At 44.6% G+C, this 25821-nt stretch overlaps 2 protein-coding genes across 4 annotated transcripts in view; both read right to left on the minus strand.

Moving 5' to 3' along the window:
• The window catches only part of FBXL20 (F-box and leucine rich repeat protein 20), a 93820-nt gene extending 81839 nt beyond the window's left edge, over positions 1-11981 (minus strand). Inside the window, exon 1 of one of the 2 annotated variants that reach the window (XM_049779940.1) lies at positions 11887-11981. In XM_049779940.1, coding sequence (XP_049635897.1) covers positions 11887-11934 — 48 coding nt within the window. In that variant the 5' untranslated portion in view covers positions 11935-11981. Of the gene's footprint in view, positions 1-11092; positions 11174-11886 lie in introns of those variants that run through there. The other variant, XM_049779947.1, reaches the window with a different exon arrangement.
• A 5268-nt stretch (positions 11982-17249) lies between these two features.
• Positions 17250-25821, minus strand: part of MED1 (mediator complex subunit 1) — a 51217-nt gene continuing 42645 nt past the window's right edge. For both annotated transcript variants that reach the window (XM_049778860.1, XM_049778853.1), the window contains 3 exons: positions 23299-23394; positions 23046-23151; positions 17250-20724 (listed from right to left, as the gene is read on the minus strand). In XM_049778860.1, coding sequence (XP_049634817.1) covers positions 17481-20724; positions 23046-23151; positions 23299-23394 — 3446 coding nt within the window. In that variant the 3' untranslated portion in view covers positions 17250-17480. The remainder of the gene's footprint in view (positions 20725-23045; positions 23152-23298; positions 23395-25821) is intronic.

Genomic DNA, 25821 nt, shown 5'->3' on the forward strand with positions numbered 1-25821 from the left:
TGATTATTTCTTGTGTGACCCTGATTCAGACTTGTTCACCTGGGCTTGGAGATATAATGTGTGGGGTGATTTTACACCTAATGGTATTTAGGAAAATTTTGTAGATAATATTCATGGTCAACTTAAAATTGTTAATTTTTAGAGAACTGTGAGTGGAAATCCCTTTTTCTTCCTTCACCCCACCCCATTCTAAAAGGGTGGCCACTTCTGCTAAGTTTTGTTGATTCAGAGAACAGCTAGTTAACAATGACCTCAGCAGAGACTGAACTATCAACTAAGAAAATTTACGCATGGCAAGTACTCTAAATTATTTCCTTTTCCTGTCCTATCAACCAGTTAATTCCCTCAACCTATATAGAGAAAATCATTCCATTCAGAGTAACTATACCATAGATATCTTATTTTGAAAATCATAAATAAAGGCGTTTCCATTTTTTTGTTGTTCGCTTTTAGCCAATCCTAGAAGTAGTTAGTCCTGAGTTATCAAAGTCTTTTTCGTTTTGTTTTGTTTTGTTTTAGGGCCACACCAACCAGGGCTCAAGGGTTACTGATTCTGCACTCAGAAATCGCTCATGCAGGCTTGGGGAACCATATGGGATAACGGAAATATCCCATCCGTCATAGGTCGGCCACATGCAAGGCAAACGCTCTACTGCTGTGCTATCTCTCTGGCCCATACATGTCTTTTTTTTTTTTTTATCCATGTCTTATTTTTAAGTAATCATGAATTTTTATAAATAACATTTTTATTTTTATTTATTTTATTGCATCCTTCAATTGGTCAAAAACTCAGTCAGAGATAGATGACTCAAGGAGTAAAAGTACATGCTTTGCATGTGAGAGCACTGGGTTTGAGTTCTGGCACCACACTGTACACCTAGTACTACTGGGAGTAGCCCCAGAGTACCATCATCCAAGAAAGAACAAAACAAGGGCCACATTTTCAATACCATAATAATCAGTCTATTTGATAACATAAAACTGGGCAGAATTATCAACCTTTAACTACATGTGATTTCTTTTTTTTTTTTTTTTTTTTTGGGTCACACCCGGCAGTGCTCAGGGGTTATTCCTGGCTCCAGGCTCAGAAATTGCTCCTGGCAGGCACGGGGGACCATATGGGACGCCGGGATTCGAACTGATGACCTTCTGCATGAAAGGCAAACGCCTTACCTCCATGCTATCTCTCCGGCCCCTACATGTGATTTCTATGTCTCACCACCAGAGGAAAGCATATGATAAATTTTTAGGGTGTTATTTTTCTTTTAGGTTTTATAAGAAATTCCTGAATTTAAGGGCAAAAATCACAGAAGAAATTCCCAGTATCTATATCATAAGTGAGTACATCTTTGTCTTCCATGTTTTGCTTTTGAGCTACATCTGGCAGTACTCAAGAGATTACTCCTGGCTCTATGCTCAGAGACCATGCCTGGCAGGGTTCCATGGATCATATGTGGTGCTGGGGATTGAAATGGGTGCCTGCTTGAAAGGCAAGCAATCTGCCTATTGTACTATTGTTCTGGCCCCTTAATAGACAACTTTAATCTCAAAATAATTTAAGAGTCTAAGAAAAATCTAGGGACTAGACTAGAGATAGTACAGTGGGTAAGGTACTATTAAGGTACTATCTCTTGCATGAGCCTAATCTGAAGTTTGATTCGAAGCATTCCATATGGTCCCAGGAGCAATGCCAAGAGTAATTTCTGAGTAAAGAGGCAAGAGTAATCCTTGAACATTGCTGTGTGGGGCCCCTAAACAAACAAAAAGTCTAAGCAAAAAAAAAAGAATATAATTATTCATGATTACAAATATCAAGTATAAGACTTATTAAAGAGTATATATATATACGTAAAAAAAGAATATAATTATGCATGATTACAAATATCAAGTATAAGACTTATTAAAGAGTATATATATACGTAATATCATAAAATCAAGCTGAAAGTAATATGATCAGGAAATAAAGATATTACTTAACTACAATTAAAGAGTTATTGGATAAGTGCTTGAAATACTGTCCAGCAAAGAGCTGTTCTGTTTTTGTTTAGGTTGTTGGTTTTTATTTTGTTTTGAGCCACACCGAACAGACCTCAGCAATGCTCTGTAAGCCATACCATTAGCAGGACAGAACCCAGGTCCCTACATGAAAAAACCTAAGTGTGAGCACTTTGAACTATCTACCAGTCCCCTATTTTTTTTTTTTTTTTTTTTTGGTTTTTGGGTCACTCCCGGCAGCGCTCGGGTCACTCCTAGCTCTACGCTCAGAAATAGCTCCTGGCAGGCTCGGAGAACCATGAAAGGCATGAAAGGCAAACGCCTTACCTCCATGCTATCTCTCCGGCCCCAGTCCTCTGCTTTTTAATGAAGTTTCTCAAAGTTAATGCAAATTTGTTTTGGAGTCATCACATTTAAATATGCTATGCTTTTATTTAAAAAGCTATGCTTTTTCAAGGTTACCTAATGATGTGAATTAACCATAAATATTTCACTTTAGTTTCATCACCTACTATAAGTTGCTATTAAGTTATAATCAAACCAAATGCATTCAGTACACTGAGACACACACACAAATAAAGCCATAATAAGGTGCTTTTATTTCTGAGTCAATTTTGGGTTGGTTAATATATCTAAGAATTCATTATATCTGGAACAGCAAATAAGTAAACAGCATTAAAGACAATTCTATACAAGCAGTTAATTTCAGATAGTTTACAATCATTTAACAAGGTCACCAAAAAATAACAACAACAACAACAACAAAAAAAAACAAGGTCACTTCTGGTTCTGCACTCAACAATCATCACTCTTGGCAGGGCTCAGAGGTACATTTGTGGTGCTGGAGGATCAAACTCAGATCAAGCAAGGGCATCAAACCTAGGTCAGGAATATGCAAGACAAATGTCCTACCTACATGCTATCTTTGTCCTTTGTCCTTAGTCCTTAACAGCATTTTTTTTTTCTTCATCCCACCCTTGGATTTCATGTGTAATGGGAAATTTTATTCTGTCAACCTAAAAATACCCTTTTAAAACCACAGTACTAGTTACAAAAAAACAATTTTGTGTATGCGTGTCATACTCAACAATGCTCTGCATTCAGCAATCAATGGTGGAGCTTGGGGGACCATATGAGGCCTGGAGTTTGAACCTGGATCAGCCAGCACATGGCAAGCACCTTAACTGTACCCTCCAGAGGATGAAAATTTTAATTAATCAGTTTCCAGTCTACCATCAGTCAAAAACAGTAACTTAATGGTTAGGAATGGAATCCTTGGCCTGTAACATAGCACTTCTAAATTTGCAAGAAAACTGAGATTTGAAAAGATTTGAAAAGAGAGGGCCGGAGAGATAGCATGGAGGTAAGGCGTTTACTTTTCATGCAGAAGGTCATTACATGGAGGTAAGGTGTTTGCTTTTCATGCAGAAGGTCATTGGTTCGAACCCCGGCATCCCATATGGTCCCCGAGCCTGCCAGGAATGATGTCTGAGTGTGGAGCCAGGAGTAACTCCTGAGCGCTGCCAGGTGTGACCCAAAAACCAAAAAAAAAAAAAAAGAAAAGAGACAACTATAAGAATAAAAATAGAAGGGCTCATCCACACACACCTTTGGCCACATCCAATGGTTTCCACAAATTACTCCTGGCTCTGCGCTCAGGAATCACTCCTGGCAGGCTCAAGGGATCGTATGGGATGCTGGGGATCAAACCTAGGTTGACTTCCTGCAAACGCCCTACCCAATGTACTATTAGTCGTCACCAAGAAGAGTTTTAAATTTAAGATTAAGAAATCTGGGGCCAGAGTAACAGTACAGTGGGTATGTCATTTGCCTTGCACACAGCTGACCAGGGTTCAATGCCCAGCATCCCATATAGAAGTCCCCTAAACTCGCCAGAAGTAACACCTGAGCATGGTCGGGTGTGGCCCCAAAACAAAAAGGGAGGAAAATGAATAAACTAGAGTCCTAGAAATATAAATAAAGTTGCTTGCTTGCATACTGCCAATCCACAAATCACCACCACCATATGGTCTCCCTCAACCCCATCAGGGATAGCCTTTGAGCATAGCCACTTGTACCAAAAACAAAACAATGAAATATTAAAATAAGAGCATCATGGAAAGGTAGGGACAAAGAGACAATACAGCATGTAGGGTACTTGCCTTGCACACAGCTGACCCAGGTTCCATTCCATATAGCACCTATATGGTCCTTGAAGACCACCAGGAGTGATTACTGAGTACAGGGCCAGGAATAATTCATGAGAAATGCTGGTTGTAGCCCAAAAAAACAAACAAAAAAGCAATATAGGGAACAAAGATGTGGGTCAAGAGGTGGACCATAGAACTGGAAATACAGTACAGTGGGTAGAAATTTGCCTTACACATGTCCAACCCAAGTTCAATCCTTGGTACCCTTTATGGTCCCAAGGGGCTGCCAGGAGTAACCCCATAGCACAGGAGTAAGCCCTGAGCACTACTAGGCATAGCAAGAGGGTGTATGTGGAAAACACACTTGATTCGTGAAAGACACTGGGAGTGATCTCACACACAGCTTCCCAAATCTCCAGCATCACCAAGTGTTGTCCCTGGTAGCAACACCCCCATCAGGAACAATGGGCACAGCCCCCATGACAATGGAAAAAAACATAGAAAATAAAAGGCATCAGTTGGCAACAATTGAAACTGATAAATCGCATAAAACATAAAAGTTGTAACTCCAGGGGCCGGAGAAATAAGTGTGGAGGTAAGGCGTTTGCCTTGCATGCAGAAGGATGATGCTTCAAATCCTGGCAACCCACATGGTCCCCCGAGACTGCCAGGAGAGATTTCTGAGTGTAGAGCCAGGAGTAACCCCTGAGCGTTACCGAGTGTGCCCTCAAAACCCAAAAAAAAAAAAAAAAAAAAAAAAAGGCGTAACTCCAAGTGCAACTCCAAGTCTGTGGCTCCAAAGTGCATGTATGTGTTCAATACATCTTTTTCAAAGGTCTGTATTTGATGCCCATTTGATGCTACTCTAATCTCTCTCCAACCTCTAACATCTAATTTGGATCTACCAATTGTGAGCTAAGTGCTTTCAAATCAATCTCTAAAGTATTTAAAACAAAATTCCTTAGTTCTCTAAGTTTTAACTAACCTTAGAGGCACTAAGGGTCCATGCTATACTGGGGACCAAACCGGAGTATCCTGCATGCAAAGCACGTGCTCAACCTATTAAGCATCTCTTCAGCCTTCATTGCTTTTTTGTTTTAGACCACACCCAACTTGTTCAAGGGTTACTCCTGGCTCTACACTCAGAGATTACTCCAAGAGGAGCTTGGGAGACCATATGGATGCTAGAAATGGAACATGGGTCAGCTGCCTACAGGATACACATTACTTTCTATATATCCACCCTACTGTAAAGATTCAATACACAAATTAAACAATCCCAGCCAATTTTTTCCATATGTTTTATCCAATTATTACTGGCACTTTACAAGCTACTAAATGGTACTCTTCTCTTTTGATTTTAATTTAAAATATTTTCTGCAGTTTGTTTAACCCCTCAACCTTAGATCTAAAGTATGGAACCTACATTTAAAGCAAAAACATGCAGCAAGGATAGTAGAAGCAGCTAAAGAATTTACCTTTCATGCACCCCAACCCAGTTCAATCCCTAACACTGCTGAGAACAAGCAAAGTCATCACTGAAGCACCTTTGAGTATCAAGAAAATCCCTGGCACAGGCTAAAAAAATTCTCAAAATACAATATAACTAAAGACACCTAGATAACTCGTCTGGGGAACAAAGAAGAGACAAAAAACAAACTTCAAGCATCTTTCCTCCTAGAAAAAAATTGGCCAAAAATTAAATTTTAAAAAACAAATTAAGGGGCCGGGCGGTGGCGCTGGAGGTAAGGTGCCTGCCTTGCCTGCGCTAGCCTAGGACGGACCCCGTTCGATCCCCCGGCGTCCCATATGGTCCCCCAAGAAGCCAGGAGCAACTTCTGAGCGCATAGCCAGGAGTAACCCCTGAGCGTCACAGGGTGTGGCCCAAAAACCAAAAAAAAAGAAAAAAAAAATTAAATGGGGCCAGAGAGATAGCATGGAGGTAGAGCATTTGCCTTGCATGCAGAAGGACAGTAGTTCGAATCCTGGCATCCCGTATGTTCCCCTGCCAGGAGCGATTTCTGAGCATAGAGCCAGGAGTAACCCCTGAGCTCTGCCGGGTGTGATCCCCCAAAATAATAATAAATAATAAAATAAAAAACAACTTTTAGGAGGAGTGAATAGGGCATTGTACACGGTGACTCGGGTTGGATCACCAACATCCCATATGGTCCCCACCACCCAAGTCTGACAGGAGTAATTTCTGAGTGCAGAACCAGGAATAACCCTTGAACACCAACCACTGGGGGTAAAAGTAAGTTGTTTTCCGCCTTAAAAATTACCAATTTAAAATCATAAAATTCTCAGTCCTGGGGACTGGAGAGATAGTACAGTATGTAAAGCACTTGTTTTGCATGGGTTCAATCCCTAGCTTCCCATTTGGTCCCCCGAACTCTGCCAGGAGTGATCTTTAAGCACAGATCCAGGAGTAGGTTCTGAGCATAACAATTTGTGCACCCCCAAATAAAATTTATTATTTCTTTAAAAAAAATAGTATACTGAGGAGTTGGAAAGATAGTATATCAAGGAAGGAGTTTGCTTTGCATGGAGCCAACCTGGACAATATAATGAAATACAAAGCAACTGGGGCCAGAATGATAGAATAGTGGGTAGTCGGGGGCTGGCGAGATAGCATGGAGGTAAGGCGTTTGCCTTACATGCAGAAGGTTGGTGGTTCGAATACCGGTATCCCATATGGTCCCCGAGCCTGCCAGGAGCAATTTTTGAGTGTGGAGCTAGGAGTGACCCCTGAGCGCTGCCGGGTGTGACCCAAAAACCAAAAAAAAAAAAAAAAAAAAAGTGGGTAGAGCACTTACCATGCACACAGCCAACCAGATTAGAGCTCTGAGATCATTATGGTTTCACAAGGCCCATCAGAAAGGGCTGGAGAGAGAGTACCATGGGCAGGGTGCTTGTATTACACATGGCTGACCTGGGTTTGATCACAGTCAAATCACAGATCATATCCTGAGCACTGCCAGGAGAAATTCCTGAGAGCAGACAGAATTAACTCCTGGGCATCTCTGGGTGTGGCAAAAACAAAAGATCTACCCAAGTGTGATTCTTGAAAACAGTGTCAGCAGTAAGCCTTGAGCACCTCCCAAGTGTGGCCCCAAAACAAAACAAAATCAAAAATGCCTTCTGGTATCAGAGAGCTCAACAGGCTGAAGCTCATGCTTTGCATGCAGATGAACTAGATTCAGTCCTCAAAGCAAAGTCTCGAGCACCACCAGGAGCGACCACTGGACAAAGCAAGGAGAAAAATAAAATCAGTCTGATTTTCAGAACTGCAAATTAATTTGAAATGTCTTAAGCAAAATAAAAACTGTCCTGTCTAAATACTTTATATGATAAAAGTAAAACACACAAAGGACCATTAAATGTTTTTAGGAAACACTCAGGAGACTGGAAAGACAGATCAACAGACTGGCTTGAATGTTTTACATGCTGAAGTCCCATGTTTACAGGGCACCTAGCAAAAGCAGGGCTGCATGGCACTCAAGTCTCTGCATCTACAATTGGTCCCTCAATTCCTCAAAAATACAGCACTAAGGGGACGAAAGAGATGGCGCAGTGAGCAGTTTGTCTTATAAGGGGGGGGAAACCAGATTCAATCCCCACTTCCCCAGCATTCCATATCTTATCCAGCCCCTATCTTCACCGATATATAAAATGCTTTATTTGCAATTACCAATCTATGCGAAGATAGACTTAATAAAGCAGAGAGATATGAGATAGTACAGCAGGTAGGTGTTTGCCTTGCATAACACCAACCTGGGTTTGAACCCAGCACCATATACCATATATATATATAGGTCCCCAAGGACTGCCAGGAGTGACCCCTGTGAGCATTATCAAGAGTAAGCCCTGAGTATAGACTGGGTGTGCCCAACACAAAACAAAAAAAAAAATAGTAAAAGTAATCCCTTTCATTATTTTGTTACCACTGCTAAAGATGATTTATAATTGAAAATATAATATAATTCTAGCTTGTTTTAACACCAGTACAATTTTAAAGCTTCTCCAACAAAAACTCTTTCCAATAACTATACAACCTGAAATTAACCAAAACCAGAGCTAACTAAATGGGGCCAGAGCTATGGCACAGCAGATAGGGTAGGGCGTTTGCCTTGCAGCTGTTGAGTAGGGTTCAATTCCTAGCATTCCATATGGTCTCATAAGGCTGCCAGGAGCAATTTATGAGGGCAGAGCCAGCAGTAACTTGAGTGCCACTGTGTAGTCCCAAAACACACAAACACAAACAAAAAAATCCAGCTATGAGCAGTGGATAGCACAGAGGGTAGGGCAATTTGCCTTGCATGTGGACTACCCGGCTTAGATACCTTTCTCTGGGCCTGAAAGCTGTCAGTGGCAGAGTCCTATTACAGCATATTATTATTGGTAAGGCATTTGCCTTGCATGCAGCCAACCCAGGTTGGATCCCAAGCATCCCATATGGTCTCCTGAGCCTGCCTGGAGTAAAGTTTTGAGTGCAGAAATAGGGGTAACCTCTGAGCACCGGGTGTGCTCACCCACCAAACAAAACAAAACAAAAAACGACAATAAAAAAAAAAAAGCTAACTAATGGTAAAAAGTGAATCTTCACTAAATCATCAGTATTTGGACTTCCCTTTCAAATTTCCTGTCAACTGCTAAATGTCCATTCAGTTTGTTTGTTTTTTGGGTCACATCCTGCTGTGCTCAGGGATAACTCCTGGTTCCCATTCAGCATTTTTTGGGGGGGTCACACCTGGCAGTGCTCAGGGGTTACTCCTGGCTCTACGCTCAGAAATCGCTCCTGGCAGGCTCGGGGGACCATATGAGATGCCGGGACTCAAACCACCATCCTTCTGCATAGGAGGCAAATGCCCTACTTCCATGCTATCTCTCCAGCCCCCTATTCAGTATTATTTTTTTGGTTTTTGGGCCACACCTGGCGGTGCTCAGGGGATACTCCTGGCAGGCACGGGGGACCATATGAAACACCGGGATTCGAACCAACCACCTTTGGTCCTGGATCAGCTGCTTGCAAGGCAAACGCCGCTGTGCTATCTCTCTGGGCCCCCATTCAGTATTTTTAATGACAAGTCTGGACTTTTACAATATGAATGAACATGAAACCACTATCATAAAGTATACTTACTATTCCTTTCTGTATTAGGCCAATATTAAGCCTATTAATAAGCCTAAGCTCTATTAAGCCCCAAATCCTTTCTATTGTAAGATTTTTCTTCCTGCGATTAAATCAAATATAAAGGAGGCCAATTCCTTGATTTTCTCCATTCCAGGACCTACCCAGAGTTTAAACTCCCATCCCAACACTTCTTGTGTTGTTGAACCTTGGAAATTAAAATCCAATCAATCATAAAAATCACGTACCCCTACAGAAGCACACACAAAAATCAAGGGATGGACAAGAGTCGCCCAACTTCGGTAAATAGACTAAGACCCTTAGGCAAATAAAATAAAGTCACCTTCAGCGCCTAGTTGGCAAGTTTCCCAACACTTAGGCCTCAGTGTCTTACAATTTCATCCTTCAAATGGAAATGAAGAGAAATCAGCACGGGGAAAAAGGGAGGGATAAGTGAGCTCAAGGGATCCCAGGTCAGCCTGATTCTCAGCCAGAAAAGAAAGGCCAGGTAACATTTTACCCTGCTGAGGCCGGAGAGAGAGCATGAAGGGAGGGCTTTTGCCGTGCATGTAGAAGGTCAGTGGCCTGAATCCAGGCATCCCATATGATCCTCCGAACCTGCCAGGAGCGATTTCTGAACATAGGGCCAGGAGGAACCCCTGAGCGTTGCCGGGTGTGACTCAAAAAGTCAAAAACAGGAGCCGGAGAGATAGCATAGAAGTAAGGCGTTTGCATTTCATGCAGAAGGTTATAGGTTCGAATCCCGGTGTCCCATACGGTCCCCGAGCCTGCCAGGAGCAATTTCTGAGCATGGAGCCAGGAGTAACCCCTGAGCACTGCCGGGCTCAAAAGCCACACAGACACACAAAAAAAGTCAAACACACACACACACACACACACACACACACACACACACATTTTATCCTCCTGGTCCAAGTGTCTTTGTCCGGGGGTACAGTGGGGGGACCCCTGCACTGGTCGGTCCTCCCGAGGGCCTCCCCAGTTCAAGATGCTTTCTGACCGCCGTCTGCATTTCTCTACTCCCGAGATAGTTCGAACCGTCTCCTTTATTTTATTTTATTTTAGCCCCAGCAAGAAAAGTTGCAAAGAGATGATGCCGACCAGAAGAAGGGAGTTTAGTTTGCACAGCCCCGTCCACGAACTTAACGACGCGAAGTGGAAAAAGAACAATGAAAATCCGGGGACGGAGCAAAGAGGAGGAAGAAGAAAGAAGCATCGGAACAATAAAAACCCAAACCTCGTGCTCGGGCCCCACCGAACACACTCGGTGTATGTGTTTGTGTGTGTACGGATGTATGTGTGTGCATGCGTGTGTGTGCATCGGGGGAGGGGGAGGAACTTGTTTCCCCTCCCCGACCCCATTGCATTGCTCACCCCCGTCCGGGGTGGGTGGGGGAGCCCCATAATTGCGTCGAGTAGAGAAAGAAGGGTGCAGAGTAATGCGAAGCGACGCTGCGACGGGGCTCGGGGAGGTCAGAGCGAGGGAGGCCCGTCAGGGGTTGTGCAAAGAAGGGAAAGCGAAGCGGAGTGCTCCAGAGGGAGGAGGGGGCAAATAGGGCGCCGGGCGCACCCCCTCGGGATGAGGGGGACCGACATCATCGGGCTTGCAGCGGGCCCCGAAGTCCCTAGGGCAAAAAAATAAATAAATAAATAAATAAATAAAGGAAATAAAGAAGTCGACGGCGCCAGGCGAGGAGGGAGGAGGGCCTCGGACGGCGACGCGGTGGGTCCCGTGTGACTGTTTTCTTTTGTCGGGGTCCCCTTCGCTCCCGCCCGCCAGCCCCCGAGCTCACACCTCAAACCTGCTCTTGGTCACTCCGTTCACGTCCCTCCTCATGGGGCCGGCGGGTGCGGCCGGGGCCCGGCGCTGCGGCGAGGCGAGCGAGCGATCGGAGTGGGGGAGCGGGGTGCCAAAGGCCCGGGCTGGAAGGAGGCGGCGGCGGTGGGGTGAGGTGAAGTGAGGCGGGGTGGGGGTCCCCCCGAGCAGGCGGGCCGGCGAGTTCCGGGAGGCGCCCCGAGGAGGAGGCTGCTGGACGGTGGGGGGGAGGGAAGTGCGAGGAATCGGGGTGCCGCGGGGGGGAAGTGGGGGGAAGAATCCTCTGGACTCCGCCGCAGCCTCCTCTTCCTCCTCCACCTCCCGCAGCCGCGACGACGGGCTGGCCTCCGTCTCCAGCGCTTCCCTAGCTCGCTCTCGCTCGCTCTCTTCTCAGCCTCAACTTCAACCCAAAACAAAAACACTCCCCACCTGCCAGCAACGCGGCTCCTGATTGGCCGGCGCGCGGACCACGTGACGCGGAGGGGGCGGGGCTGGCGGCCGCACGGGCCGCCCCTCCCCCACTCCCGAGGCGCAGTCGGAGGCGAGGCTCGGCGCGCTCGGGCCCGGGAGCAGCCGAAACGCGGCGGCGGCGGCGGCGGCGGCGGCGGCGGCGGCGGCCCAAGTCCGCGCATGCGCGCTCGCCTCTTCGAGCGAGCGAGCGCGAGGCAAAGCGGACCACGAACTCCAAGCACCCCGCGCGTCCCCCCCACCTCGTCTCCGCTTCACGCACGCACGCACATTCCCCTTCCTCCTCCTCCTCCCCTCACACTCACCGTCGCCTTGAAGCCGAAATGCAGCAGGCGGTCTCTGCTCGGAGCCATTTTCCTCCTGTTTTTTTTTGGGGGGGGTCGAGTTCGGAGCAAGCACCCCCTCTGAGGTGGGGGTGGGGGTGGGGGTGGGGTGGCTCCGGCGAGGCGTGGGGCTTCCCCGGGATTATGCTGCCCGGTTTTCCGGGCCTCGCGTCTCCATCCCGGGCTTTTCAGTTCAGGGTTGGGGTTGGGGGGTGCAGGGGCGAAGCGGGGCGCGCGACCCTTCCCTTCCCGGAGCAGGGGGAGGGGCGGCGACGCTCGCCTCCGCGGCGTGGGAGCGGGCGGGGCGAGGCTGCAGGGCCCGGCGCTTTTCCCCGCCCCTCTCCGCCGCCTGCGTCCAATAGGATCGCGCGCCTGCCAGCTCTCCAATCAGGACGCAGCTCGAAGGGCACCTGATCGTGACGTCACCTTGGCGGGAGAATCGAGCGTGGCGGAGCTGGTGGTAGGCGGAGGGAGGTGCTGATTCAGTGGAAACTTGCACGTTCTCTAGACTCACTCGGTTTCTTTAGGGTTGTGGCTCGTGCCTGGGACCAGTATATCTTGTATTTTAGCAACTCCAACCTGCAAGCTGTCAGAACCTGTGTCAGCGAATTTCCTTGAGGAGTAATTCTTCGAATGATTTCCAAATAGAAGAAAAACAGGGCAGAGGAGATAACTCTCTGTTTTAAAGCCAAGTGTAGTTTCTGGTTGCATGGATGTTCCTAATTGTCTTCTAAAGTAAATAGAAGTCTACCCACACATTTTTGTGTGTTTTTTTTAAACCACGCCCCGCGATGCTCAGGTGTTACTCTTTTTTTTGTTTTGTTTATTTTTTTGGCTTTTGGGTCACACCCGGCCACGCTCAGGGGTTATTCCTGGCTCTATACTCAGAAATCACTCCTGGCAGGCTCGGGGGACCATATGGGATTCTGGGATTCGAACCACCAACCTTCTGCATGCAAGGCAAATGCTTTTACCTCCATGCTATCTCTCCAGCCCCCAGGTGTTACTCTTGGCTCGGCACTCTGGGATTACTACAGGCGGTGCAAGGGGTACCTTATGGGATATATATAACCTTGCCAGCTGTATGAAAGGCAAGCGCCCTAACCGCTTTGCTATCTATCACTGCTTCCCCTAATGCTTATGAATCTTAAGAGACTAACTCAGGGTCCAGAAACCAGAGCTAGGAGTGACCCCAACCGCCCGGTATGGCCCAAACCAAAACCAAAAACATTGTCAGGTCAACCAGCTTTATTGCAATTAAAGGATATTTTTCTTCAATTAGAGGGGTTTTTGTTGTTGTTTTTGGCTTTTAGTTTTTTGGGGCCACACCCGGTGACGCTCAGGAGTTACTCCTGGCTATGCGCTCAGAAAACTCTCCTGGCTTTGGGGACCATATGGGACGCCAGGGACCGAACAGAGGTCTGTCCTGGGTCAGCCACGTGCAAGACAGACGCCCTACTGCTGCGCTATCTCTCCGGCCCAATTAAAGGTATTTTTTAATATTCTTTGCTGTAACTATTATAAAGTCTTTAGGAACCTAATAATCTATTCAAGGCTGACCCAGATTTGATCCTCAGCAATGCTTATGATGCTGAACCCAACCAGGAATGATCCCTGAGCACAGTGACAAAGTCCTGAGCCCTGTAGGGTTTGGCCCAAAATCAAGGCAAAGCCTTTAAGTTTGTTGTCATCCAAGTTTTCTATTACTAAAAACATACATTTTGCAATTGGGTTTTGCAAAAACTGAAAGATAAATTAAGACCTCTTGGACTGGATTTAAATAATACACAGGAAAACTTTAGTTTTGGGGTTTCTTCCACAATACTGGCAATCAATCCATGCCTCATATTGCCAATCCAGTTCTCATCCCAAACCCAATATTTGTTTTATGGAGGGGAAGGGGCATTTGGGTCACCTCTGGCTGTTTAGAGGTCCCCCCTGATGATGCCAGGAATCTGTCAGGGTCAGCTGCATGCCTTACAAGAGCCTTATCCCTGTACTATCGCCCACCCCAAGATTTAATCTTTCAAAATTTATCCTGGTAACACTTCCAGCGATGTAAGGCCCTACTCTCAGCTGTTCTCTGTCTGGTGATGCCAGAGATTGAATCTAGGCCTTCTAGGACTAGGGACTCCATCCCTTTTGAACAGTTCTACTCTGTTGGTTGTTTGGTTTATTAGGCCACCACTGACAGTACTCAGGGGGGAATTTAGAGCTCTAAGATTAGGGAATCATTAGTAGCAGGGACAAACTGAGGGGTCCTGCAAGTAAAGTATGCATACTGCAACCTCTGGTCCTTGTACTGATTGACCATCCTGGTCATTAAGTGGGACCCAAGGTAGTCAGAGTAGCACTTCGAAGACTTTCAATTACCACCCCCATATATATTTATTTAAACTATGAAGCTTAATAAACAATTATTTAAAAAGATAACACAAAACAAAATGTATAACGCAAAGGCATATTACTTTTTATCAAAGAAATTTATTTTCATGTAAATAAACAGATTCTTTTGTAATGTTCGAGGGGAAAATCCCAGATTTTTATCTACTTTTCAAAAAAATGAAAAAACCCCAAAGTATTTACAGAACGGCCATATGCAAAGAAAATCAAATCTGAAAATTTTTAGAAAAGACCCTCCCCTACTGCTCTTGATGTACATTTTTGAAACTAAAATTTAAAGCTCAACTTTCTAGGATGATAAGTATCTATTATCTCTTAAAAATAACAAGGATACAAATAAGGGGGAGGGACCATGACAAAGGGGTAAATAGTAAAAAGAAAATATTGCCCAGGGATTACTTGTTTCCTATACTGGCCATTAGCTTTAAGTGACTCAACTAGATACTGTATGACTCACTGGTTCTCTGAAAGAGTTTCTCAGAATTCCTGATGGGACTACACTAAATTTTCAGGCCTTGGCTTTAAGGGAGATCTTCCAAGAGTCACCAACCACAAGCCTCATTTTGGCAATTAGGTACTTCGTTTTTTGCCCTCTAAAATATTTGTTTTAAAACACAACTTTAAAACCTGAAATCTTCATGTACATCAGAGCAGCTTTTGACTGAGAATCACGAACATGAAGCCAAAGACAAAAGAGGAATCAGGTCAAACTAAGAATACATAAGACGCGAGCAGCAGAAGATAGGTAGAAGCTGACTTCAAGTCCTTGCAGTCTTTTGAAACAGAAGAATGAGTACACCTAGACAGGAGGGAGGTGTCCCAGGCTTGGTTTATTCTGCCTCTTCTCCTCCACCCTGTGGAGAAATGCAGTGCTCCCTGGTTCACGGGCAGGGTGAAGCAGTTTAGCCCCGGCTCCCTGTTAAGCAAGTTCAGATGCTGGGTCAGTGTGTGGGGTGTGCCCATCGACAATTCAGGGGCTTATCAACTTCATCCAGATCCTAACTCGGGATTCTTTGATCTGGGATGAAGACAGAAAGAGAGAAAAAGCTTCCCAGTTTACTCATTTTGATACTTATTTGCTCTGCTTGGGGGAACTGAGCCCCTAATACTAAGCAGTTATAACCCTCTTAAGGTTTTCCCAAACCCAGAACAAACTTTAAAACCATGTAACTTTTTTTTTTTTCCTGCAGAACCCAATGGGATAGGATTCAAAACTAGGTGAGAAACTTGTGAGAAAGCCAACCTGGTTGTATGTCTGAGAGGCTGCTACTGTATCAGCATCACAAGATAAAGCACTCTGGTATCACCTTGTCCGGGTCCTCCTTAGTGCCACCCAAGACATTTGATTCTGATATGGTAACTGATAACTTTTCTTGCTCCACTTTGCAATGTTTCGTTTCCTACTGTTATTACCTTGGGACACAAGTGTGGCAGAGTTGTTGAAAGCTGATGACCAGAAATGGGAGACTAGAGGAAATCAGAGACAGTCAGGAATGAAAGCCAAAGCTGATTTTCCAACTCTAAGCTAACTCCAACCTGCAGAAAGAGCTGAACATAGAAATCTTCTTCAATATCTGACGAAGTCACTCCATTAACATACACAAACAATAAACACCTGGCTTGTTTTTTTTTTTATCTTTAATCCAGAAGATTTGTGCTGGGGACTGTACCCCATCCTGCTGATACAGACCCTGAATGGAATCATCAGGAATGGCACAGTGCAGGTGTCAAAATCAAAGTAAGGCCGCAGAATTTTGAGAGGACCCTCGAAATACTGAGAACTCTTGTTGCACTCAAATGGTCTCCTGGATTTCTACATTTATGAGAAGGGCTTCTTATTGTTGTCCCCAGAATCCAGACTCAGACCTATTCTTCCAAAAAAGGTCCAATGATGTAGCTACATAGTAGCAAGGGTTTATCTTTATGCCCACCTAGCATTCCAGGCTCCCATTACTTCAAGTGAGCTTGAAATTGTTGTTAAGTGAACTATGGCTGCAACTTTTTTTCTTTTTTTTTTTTTTTTTACACTGTTTTATCTAAGGGAACATATAGTGGAGTGATACAAGTCTGGACTCTTTCTTCTTGTGATGAAGAGAAACAAGAGCCCAGCTCATAAGAATGGCATCTGTTCTCCTACAAACAAAATGCTGGGATGTGGACTTTTGGCACATTGTGGAAATAGGAGAACTATAATTCTGTAATGGTTTTCATGTCACTAGGTTGGGGAAGCTGTCCCACATTAAGCCTTACTGCATTTGAAAACATGGTTCCATTCCCAAAAAGCCAGTCCAGCTTTTCCTAAAGAAGACACTTAGAAATCAATACCTCCATTAGGAGGTGATTTTTAATATTCCTATGATGTCTGAACCCCATGAAAAACCTCCTTACAACAAAAATACCATTTTGGTTTTTCTAATAAACTCTGAAGATGGGTTCTTGCTAATCTGCTTGGGCTTGATGCCACCGTATTAGCACAAGCTATAAACTCTGTCCCACCAAATAAGCCTTACTCTTCCACGTCCCATCATTTTGAACCCTGAACCTTATAGAAGTAGAAACACTGTATAAACACAAACAGATAAGGAATATAATATCAAAATAAATAGCTAAAATTATCTTCCCAATCACTCCTAAAAACAGACACCAAACATTACTTAAAGTGTCCAAAATGACCAAAGTCCTTCATTTGCCCATGCCTCTAATGGACAACTATCCAAACAAAAGTGAACAACCTTCATGCAAATGCATCAAGGAATGTATTGCTTTTTCATTTTCTGCCCAGCCCTTCAAATACATGCACTAAAATGAGCTTTAAGAAATGGCCTAAAAATGGAAAAGAGGGAAAAAAATATATATATATGAATATTTCCCAAAGCTTTCCCACCCTTCCCTCTCCCGATTCCCAACCCCTCCTCCCTCCCATTACATAAGCAAATATTTTATATTTTTTTTCCTGGCAAAGAAACAATTCTCTGTAACTAGAATCAAACCCTGTGGTCTTTTTTAGTAGGGTTTGACTATGCCTTTCTAACATCATTCCATTCAGTGTCAAAGCCATGCCGTTTAAGGTTCTAAAACACATCAGACATGTTGGACACAACCTTTATGATGTTTTGCCTAGAAACTTATTAATGTTTCCCTGGTCATGGTTTTTGTGTTAAAAAGTAAGGTTTCTAATTGCCAATCAAGGCCACATTCATAAGATCATCATCTTCTTCCCCAATCATAAAATCAGGGCTGAGCCGTGAGGGTCTGTCTGTAGATAAGATTGTGTTACTTGTCATAGACAAGGACTGGTCTGAAGAAATGGGTGACTTAGACCAACTCTCTGGCTTTATGCTATGAGATTTTTTCTTGTCTCGGTCTTTATCCCGGTCACGGTCCCTATCTTTGTCCTTTACTTTTTTCTTTTCTTTTTTGTGCTTCTTATGCTTCTCTGTGCTGTATTCAGGAAGTGGCCGGATGCCATCATCTGAGCTGGGGCTGTTCTGGTATGATTTCTCTGCTATGGAAGATCCTGACTCACTTTCACTGTCCAGATTCTGGGGGGTGTATGCTGGTGATTTACTATGGCTAGGAGAGCCACGCTCATGCTTTGGGGTGGATCCACTGATGAGTGGAGAGCCATAGTTTTTGGAAGAGGCCATCTGAGGCCTGAGCCCTTCTCCACTACTTTCCCCAGGCTTCTGTAAAGTCACTTTGGCTTTAATACTGGGGGATCCGCCATCATGCTTGCTGATGATAATTTTTGCCACGCCAGTGCTACCCACACTTTTTGACTCAGAGGTCTTCTTAGAGGAATCTGCTGAGCCCCCTGAAGCAGAAACCTTTGATTTGTCTTTATCACTTTTCTCACGCTTGCCCTGAAACTCTCCTCCTGACAGGTTATGTTTAGAGGACATAGGATGGCTAGAAGAATTTGTGTTCACCCCCATTTGGCCGTCCATTGGGTCTTCACCCCCAGGACCACTGGTCACGACCCCATGCTTCAGTTTATCGATAACAGCTGTTAAAGACGGCTTCTTATTTCTGCTAGGTGACTTCCCTTTAGAACTCCCATGCTGGTTCTGAGAGGATGACATGGAAGAACCACTGGAGAAGGAAGAGGAAGATGCTGGACAAGAATTAGATGATGGGGGCGTCTTCTGCGATAGTGAGCCTGAGGCTCCTAACCCTGCAGATGACTTCATGTTAGTGCTTGAGCTAGTTCCAGACATATGGGAACCACCAGAACCTGAACTGATAGGCGACTTGGCTTTAGAGGAGGGGGGAGTCCCAGGAATAGGCTTCATTGGAGAAGCAAGTTTATCAGAGCCACCAGGTGGTCTTGAATGAGAAGGAGATATGTTTGGCTTACTTAGAGAGGGGTTCATAAGTGATGACGGCTTTCCTTGAGGTTTCATCTTTGTGCTGCTGGAGCCACTGCTCATTCCATGCTTTGTAATGGGAGAGGAACCTGGCTTCCCTCCAGATTGGGATGAATTTTTGGACTGGCTAGATCCAGAAGACCCCTGGTTAGAATAGATACCGCTGCTTAACTTGGAACTTGATAAACCATCTGATTTACTGCTTTTTATCTTGCCTGAGTTGGAAGCAGAAGATGAGGACGAAGAGGAAGAGTGACTGTGGTGGCTTTTACTGCCCGAGGAAGACACAGAACCGCTGCTGGTATACTGACTGTGAGAGGAGGGTTTTCCCACCATAACGGTTCCCTTAGGAATCTGAATGGTGATTTTGGGAATGGGTGGTGTGGCAACACCAGGGGGAGTCTGAGATCTTCCTGAACTGCCTGGAGATTTGGATCCACCTGTACTGGTTGGCGGGGTGAAGGGCCGGTTAGAAGAACTATGAGATGGAGACTTGCCTTCGGTGTCTGCCTTCTTCCGCTTTGGAGGCTTATCTTTGCTTTTGCCATCATTAGATGGGGTCCGACTGCGCTTCCCTGGTTTGCTATCCACTCCAGAGCCAGAAAGACTACTATTACTGGTGCCATTGCCTTCCTTTACTCTCTTCTGAGTCTTTTCTTTCCCTAAATCCCCGCTGGTCAATAAAGGACTCTGGCTACCACTGTGATGCTCCATAAGATCTGTAGGACCCAAAGCCTTACCAGCCACTGATATAATACTGAAATCAACTGTATCAGCTTGACTGTTGCCTTTAAACTTAGCCTCCCCATTATCACCTCCAAGCATTGGCACCCCCAAAGTATTCAGTGCCTGAGATGCAAATCCTTTGAAATCATCATTATCTCCACTGTGGCTGCTTTCATCAAAATATTCTTCTCCAAAACCACTCTGACTCTGGCTGTTCAACAAATCAGGATTAAAGTCTACTCCATCAGGAAAAAAATGGTTAGTAGGAGAGTCACTACTGGGGCTTCCTGCAGCATCTGCAATAAGGTCGGCTGGATCAGTGTAAGGATTTTCATTATTATTGGTCTGGAAAACATCGGGATCAAAGAGAGCACTCTGAGAATGCCCAGAGCTTGAAGAATCTCGAACAGGGGTACCAATGGGTGGGCAATCATCACTAGTGCTGGGCAGCTTAGAGGCTTCTTCTGCAATGTCTGAGAGGATATCAGTTACATCTGGACCAATGCTGTCTGAACTTGATAGTCGAACCATTCTCTGAATACTGGGTTGGGGGTGAGGTACTGGTTGTGGGTAAGTTGTTGGGGGAGTGCTACATTGGCTTGGAGCTGGAGTGATGTGTGGGGTATCCAGCGTGTCAGCTGTCATGTTGACATCAAAGATAGGATTCTGTGAGTCAACATCCATTGAAAATAACTCCCTCTGAAAGTCATCTTCAGTCTGGTGCCTGGGTTTTTCAGGTGGTAATCTGGACGACTTCTTTTTCTTTGCCTTGTTGCTTCCCGAGCACATTTCCATCCGGGGTGAGCCGGAAGAGTTCTGCCTTTCTAAAGGGCTGCTTCCATAAAGGGTTGAGAAATCCTGGGCAGGATTATCTTTAAGAAGGTTCATGAGCATCGGGTGGTTCTTGGTGTTGCCGGCCATCGAAGAGACAGGTGGCGGCGTGTGATGAGGAGGGGTCGGACTCGAGCCAATGGTAGACCCCCCGTTCCCTGTGATTTGCAACAAACTGGTAAGAATTGGGTTCTGAGACACCTTGCTGAAGTCCTCCCCATGGCCCACCGACTCATGCCGATCTTTGATGCTCATGCTCATATTAAACAAGGTGGTAATGGGACCCCCCGGAAAGGTGTTGGTTGGTGTAGTGGTACCACTCATTGGGTTGTTGCCTGTGGTCATGCCATACCCTGGGCTGCTAGCCGGGGGCAGGTTCTTTTTCACCATGTCTTCAACTGTCTCTGCAATGAGGGACAGTGCTGGTGTGTCGGCCTGAATGGTTTCAGCTTTCCTCCGAATAGCCCTCATGGTCACTGGGATGGACATACATCTGAAAAAATAAAATTAAAAAGAGGCAAAGCTAATGTTTTATTTCCTAGAGGGTGAATGCTAACTTTTATTCTTTTCTATTTTCTGGTTTTTAAGCCACTCAAAGGTTACTCCTAGATCAGTGTTCTAGATTGCTTCTGGCAGTGCTCACTTCCATGAAGTTCCAGGAATCACTCTAGGAATCACATTTCTATATGTAAAATATGCAGTCCAGCCCATTGAGCTAACTCTGGCCCCTTATTTTATTTTAGTGTTGTGATCTTCACTCATATAAGCTATTGCTGAACCACATTCCTGGCACCTGAAATTAGTTTCTCCTTTAGGAAAACAGGCTTTCATTTGGCCAACATTCAGATACATCACTAAAGGTTTTATAGTAAGCAATTTTGTTGGTTTGGGAGCCACACCATACAATCTCAAGGCTTACTTCTGACTCTGTACTCAGGGATCATTTCTGGCTCTGCAGAAATAGGAAACTTGCAGAACTATATGGAATGCTAGAGACTGAACTCAAGTACACCATGGCAAGGCAAGTGCCCTACACAATAGATTATCATTCCAGCCCACAGTAAGCAATTTTAATGAAAGGCAAGTACTCCAAAAGATAGGAGCTGTTCTATGAAATGGTAACATTTTCAAAAAATTCATTCTAAAAAGTGATCTAGGTGAGTAGGCAATCAACCTCTTAAAGTATCTCCAAAAACAAACCACCAGTAAAAAGGATTCCAAATAACAAGGTAACATAATGAACTCAAAAAAAACTGGTGATGAACACAGGAAGAAAATACTTTCCTGGGCCCGGAGAGTGGTGTTTGCCTTGCAAGCAGCTGATCCAGGACCTAAGGTGGTTGGTTCGAATCCCGGTGTCCCATATGGTCCCCCGTGCCTGCCAGGAGCTATTTCTGAGCAGACAGCCAGGAGTAACCCCTGAGCACCGCCGGGTGTGACCCAAAAACAAAAAAAAAAAAAAAAAAAAAGAAAATACTTTCCTGGGAGGAGGGGAATACTTTCCTTTTCAGGATTCTCCTGAAATCAGAAATATTATATATAATTGTTAATTATTTAATTAGCTAACCATTCAAAAAATCAGAGCCAGAGAAATAGCTCGAAGTACACGCTTTAAATGCGGGAGGCTGAGCTTGATTCTAGGCAACATGTAGTCCCTTTAGCATCAACAGAATTAGCATCTACGCACAGAGCCTCTAAGCATCATTGGGTATAACCCAAAATACAAAAAGAAAACAAACACTATAACTGAATACACAGGCAACAAAGCCAATAGTCTGTTTCAATTCCCAGTCACTGTAACCCCAATAATGAAGGGATAGGGGAGAGAAAAACTGACAAAAAGTACCTTCATATTCATTCAGCATTCATAAAAGAACTTTAAAATTGTGTCAGATATTACTTAGTCCATCTCCTATTCTTTTCTATTTTGCTTTTGGGTCACACCTGGCCATGTTCAGGGTTACTCCTGGCTTTCTTTTTTTTTTTTTTTTTTTTTTTTGGTTTTTGGGCCACACCCGGTGACGCTCAGGGGTTACTCCTGGCTATGCGCTCAGAAGTCGCTCCTGGCTTGGGGGACCATATGGGACGCCGGGGGATCGAACCGCGGTCCGTCCGAGGCTAGCGCAGGCAAGGCAGGCACCTTACCTTTAGCGCCACCGCCCGGCCCCTACTCCTGGCTTTCAACTCAGGAATTATTCCTGGCAATATAATATTGTCAGGAGACCATATAGGGATACTGAGGATTTGAACCCAGGTTGGCCACATACAAAGCAAAAGCCCTATCTGCTGTGTTATCACCCATTATCTTCATAGTATTTTAAATACCGAAACTCAGGTCAGAGAATTTTATGGGCTAATAACATACTTTGTTTGATCCCTGGCACCACCTGATCTTCCAAGGACCACTAGGAAAAGGCACCAAGCATTGAGACAGGAAAAGCCCCTGGAATTACCAATTATGGCCCCCAAACTATTTACTAACAAAGCTCATGTTGCTTTTTGTTGTTTTGAGTTTGTTTTTAATTATAAAAAGCGAATCTAGTATGAGGAGAATGCATTGTGGTGAAGGGTGGACTCAGGAACTTAAGATGCTGGGGATCAAATGAAGGATTTTACATATCCCAGGCTCAAGCTGAGCTACTGCAGGGTCACCTCAGATCTATTACTTCTATTACATTTGAGTTCTAAAGTAGAAAGGTTAAATTCTCTTAAGGAGGTGACTAACTTTCTAAAAGTTCAGTTCACCGGAATATGGAAGAGATTATTCTTTATACACCTCTTTATGGGACTCTGAAGGAAAGGGGACAGTGCTACCTCTGAACAACTTTGGCAATGAAGTCATCTGTGCAGATGAGTGCATCTGACAGCCCCTTGTAGAGTTTACAGCTCACGTGTGTTGAGTCCTGAACATCCATTACCACTGAAAAACAAAATATATGAGATGTTTTAGATAGCATACAAATAAATAAATAAATAAATAAAAATAAATAAATAAATAAAACTGAAGGATCCAAACTGCTGCTCTGAAAGAGATGTAACATTCTGCTACCCATCCCAGAGAACTCACCACACACCAGGGAGTCATTCACAGGATGCTGAAAAGAAACACTGAAACGGGACTCTGAGAGGGGACACACTTCAAACTGGAGGAGCCCAGGAGAATCTAAAAGACAAAGAGAGGATTACAGAAGAAGCAATCAACTCTGAGGCTTAACACAATCAGAAAACAAATGCTAAAAAGGGACGAGGGGGAAGAGCATTGGTATTAGGGCACTGGCATGCAAGTGCATCATCACCAATTCAAATCACTAGGTCTTGTGCCAAATGTAATTAATCTGGGCAGCACTGCCGTTGGATCCTGGCAGCAATGCTGTCAATGACTGCAGTGCCAAAACCAACTGTTGGGAGTATGAGAGATAGAACAGCGAGTAGAGTGCTCGCCTTACACAGAGCAAACCTGGGTTTGATCCTCAGCATCTCATAGGGTCCAATAAGCACCACCAGGAGTGATTCCTGAGTGCAGAACCAGTTGTGAGCCCTCTACTCCCAAGAACAAATTTGGGCCTCAGTGTATTACAAAAGGGTGTGACCCTCAATAAATACTGCAACTACAAAGATACAGAAACATCACAGCTAGGAAGTGTGCTCTCTGGAGAGCACAGAGTATGTGCCACAGCAACACCTTCACCAGAATTTGTGCTTCATTCAAAAGCAGGACCAGGGGAAGCAATTTTGCAAAAGGAGTATGAAACTCACTGAGTACAGTGGCGATTGTGAGCCCTGGGAAACACTAAAGAAAACAAGATATGAAAGTGGAGCCCAAGCAAATGTTCAGTGAGCAGGTGCTTCCTTTGCAGAAGAATGACCTGGGTTGGATCTCTGGCACTACCTGATTCCTGAGTCCTACCAAAATTGATCCCTGAGAGTGGAAATAAGGGGAAAAAAAAATGAAAGCACCAGAGCCAAACATGTGTATAACCCTGGTCATCACAACAATGATGAAGGAAAAAATAAATAATTCCTACCAGAGATAATACAGCAGATAGTTCACTTGCCTTTAAGTGGCTGACCCAGTTTTGATCCTGGCACCCCATCCATTTGGTTCTTTGAGCCCCACCAAAAGTGATTCATATGGCACAAAGAAACAAAATAATAATAATCCCTTGTATGAAGGATGAAACTTTCCCTATTTAACTGACACAATACGATATAACAGTAGATGAAATATATATATATTTTTGGGGGTATTTTTTGTTTTTGTTTTTGGGTCACACCCAGCTGTGCTCAGGGGTTACTCCTGGCTCTATGCTCAGAAGTCGCTCCTGGCAGGTTCAGGGGACTATATGGGACACCAGGATTTGAACCACCGACCTTCTGCATGCAAGGCAAACGCTTTACCTCCATGCTATCTCTCTGGCCCTTATGATGAAATATATTTTATAGAAGGCATCAAAATCTAAGGAATCTATCAGTTTTTTTTTTTTTTAAATACACCCAAAAACAGTGATGCTGGAGAGCACTCAGTAACAAGGAGCATTTGTCCTGCATATACGAGGCCCTAGATGTAATCATCATATGATGAGCAGTCAAGAGTCAGCCCCAGCCAGAGCAATAGCACAGTGGTAAGGCGCTTGCCTTGCCTTGCAAACGGCCAACACTGAATGGACCTTGGTTCGAATCCTAGCATCCCATATTGTTCCCCAAGCCTGCCAGGAGAGATTTCTGTGCACAGAGCTAGGAGTAACTCCTGAGCGCTGCTGGGCATGACCCCATCCCCAAAAAAAAGTCAGCAACAGGGGCCGAAGGGATAACAGCAGTAGGGTATCTGCCTTACAAACAGACCTGGGTTATATCCCCAGCATGGTCCCCTGAGCCTGTCAGGAGCAACTTCTGAGCACAGAGCCAGGAGTAACTCCTATGCACTGCCAGGTGTGGCCCAAAAACTTAAAAAAAGTCAGCCTCTGAGCACAGTCTAGTATAATCTATATAAACACACTGGCTTGAAAAGGAATTCTGAAAATTCAAATCAGAGGAGTTTCCAATCCAATTTAGAAAAGACATACATTGGGTCCACGGCAATAACATAGCAGTAGAACATATGCCTTGCACATGGTAAACCCAGGTTCAATCCCTTGTATCCCATATAGTCCCTGAAGCCAGCCAGAAGTGACTTCTTAGAACAGAGCCAGGAGTAAGCCTGGAGCGCTGCCGGGTGTGGGGCAAAACCCAAAAAAATAAAAATAAAAAAACATATAAAATTAAAAATAATAAATAAATAAGGGGCCGGAGAGATAGCAGAGCAGTAAGGCTTTGCCTTAGACGCAGAAGGATGGTGGTTCAAATCCTGGCATCCCATATGGTCCCCCGAGCCTGCCAGGAGCGAATTCTGAGCATAGAGCCAGGAGTAACCCCTAACCGCTGCCGGGTGTGACCCAAAAACCAATAAATAAAATAAATAAATAAATAAATAATAACTGGCATACACTGGCCTAAGTTGTTTGTGTTCAGTTACACTAGGCTGTACACAGGTCTAATCCAGCAGTGCTGGGGGAATTTGTGTCGTAGTGATCAAAGCATGATTGGCTACATA

The sequence above is a fragment of the Suncus etruscus genome, chromosome 1 (assembly GCF_024139225.1).
Source record: "Suncus etruscus isolate mSunEtr1 chromosome 1, mSunEtr1.pri.cur, whole genome shotgun sequence".
Taxonomy (NCBI): Eukaryota; Metazoa; Chordata; class Mammalia; order Eulipotyphla; family Soricidae; genus Suncus; species Suncus etruscus.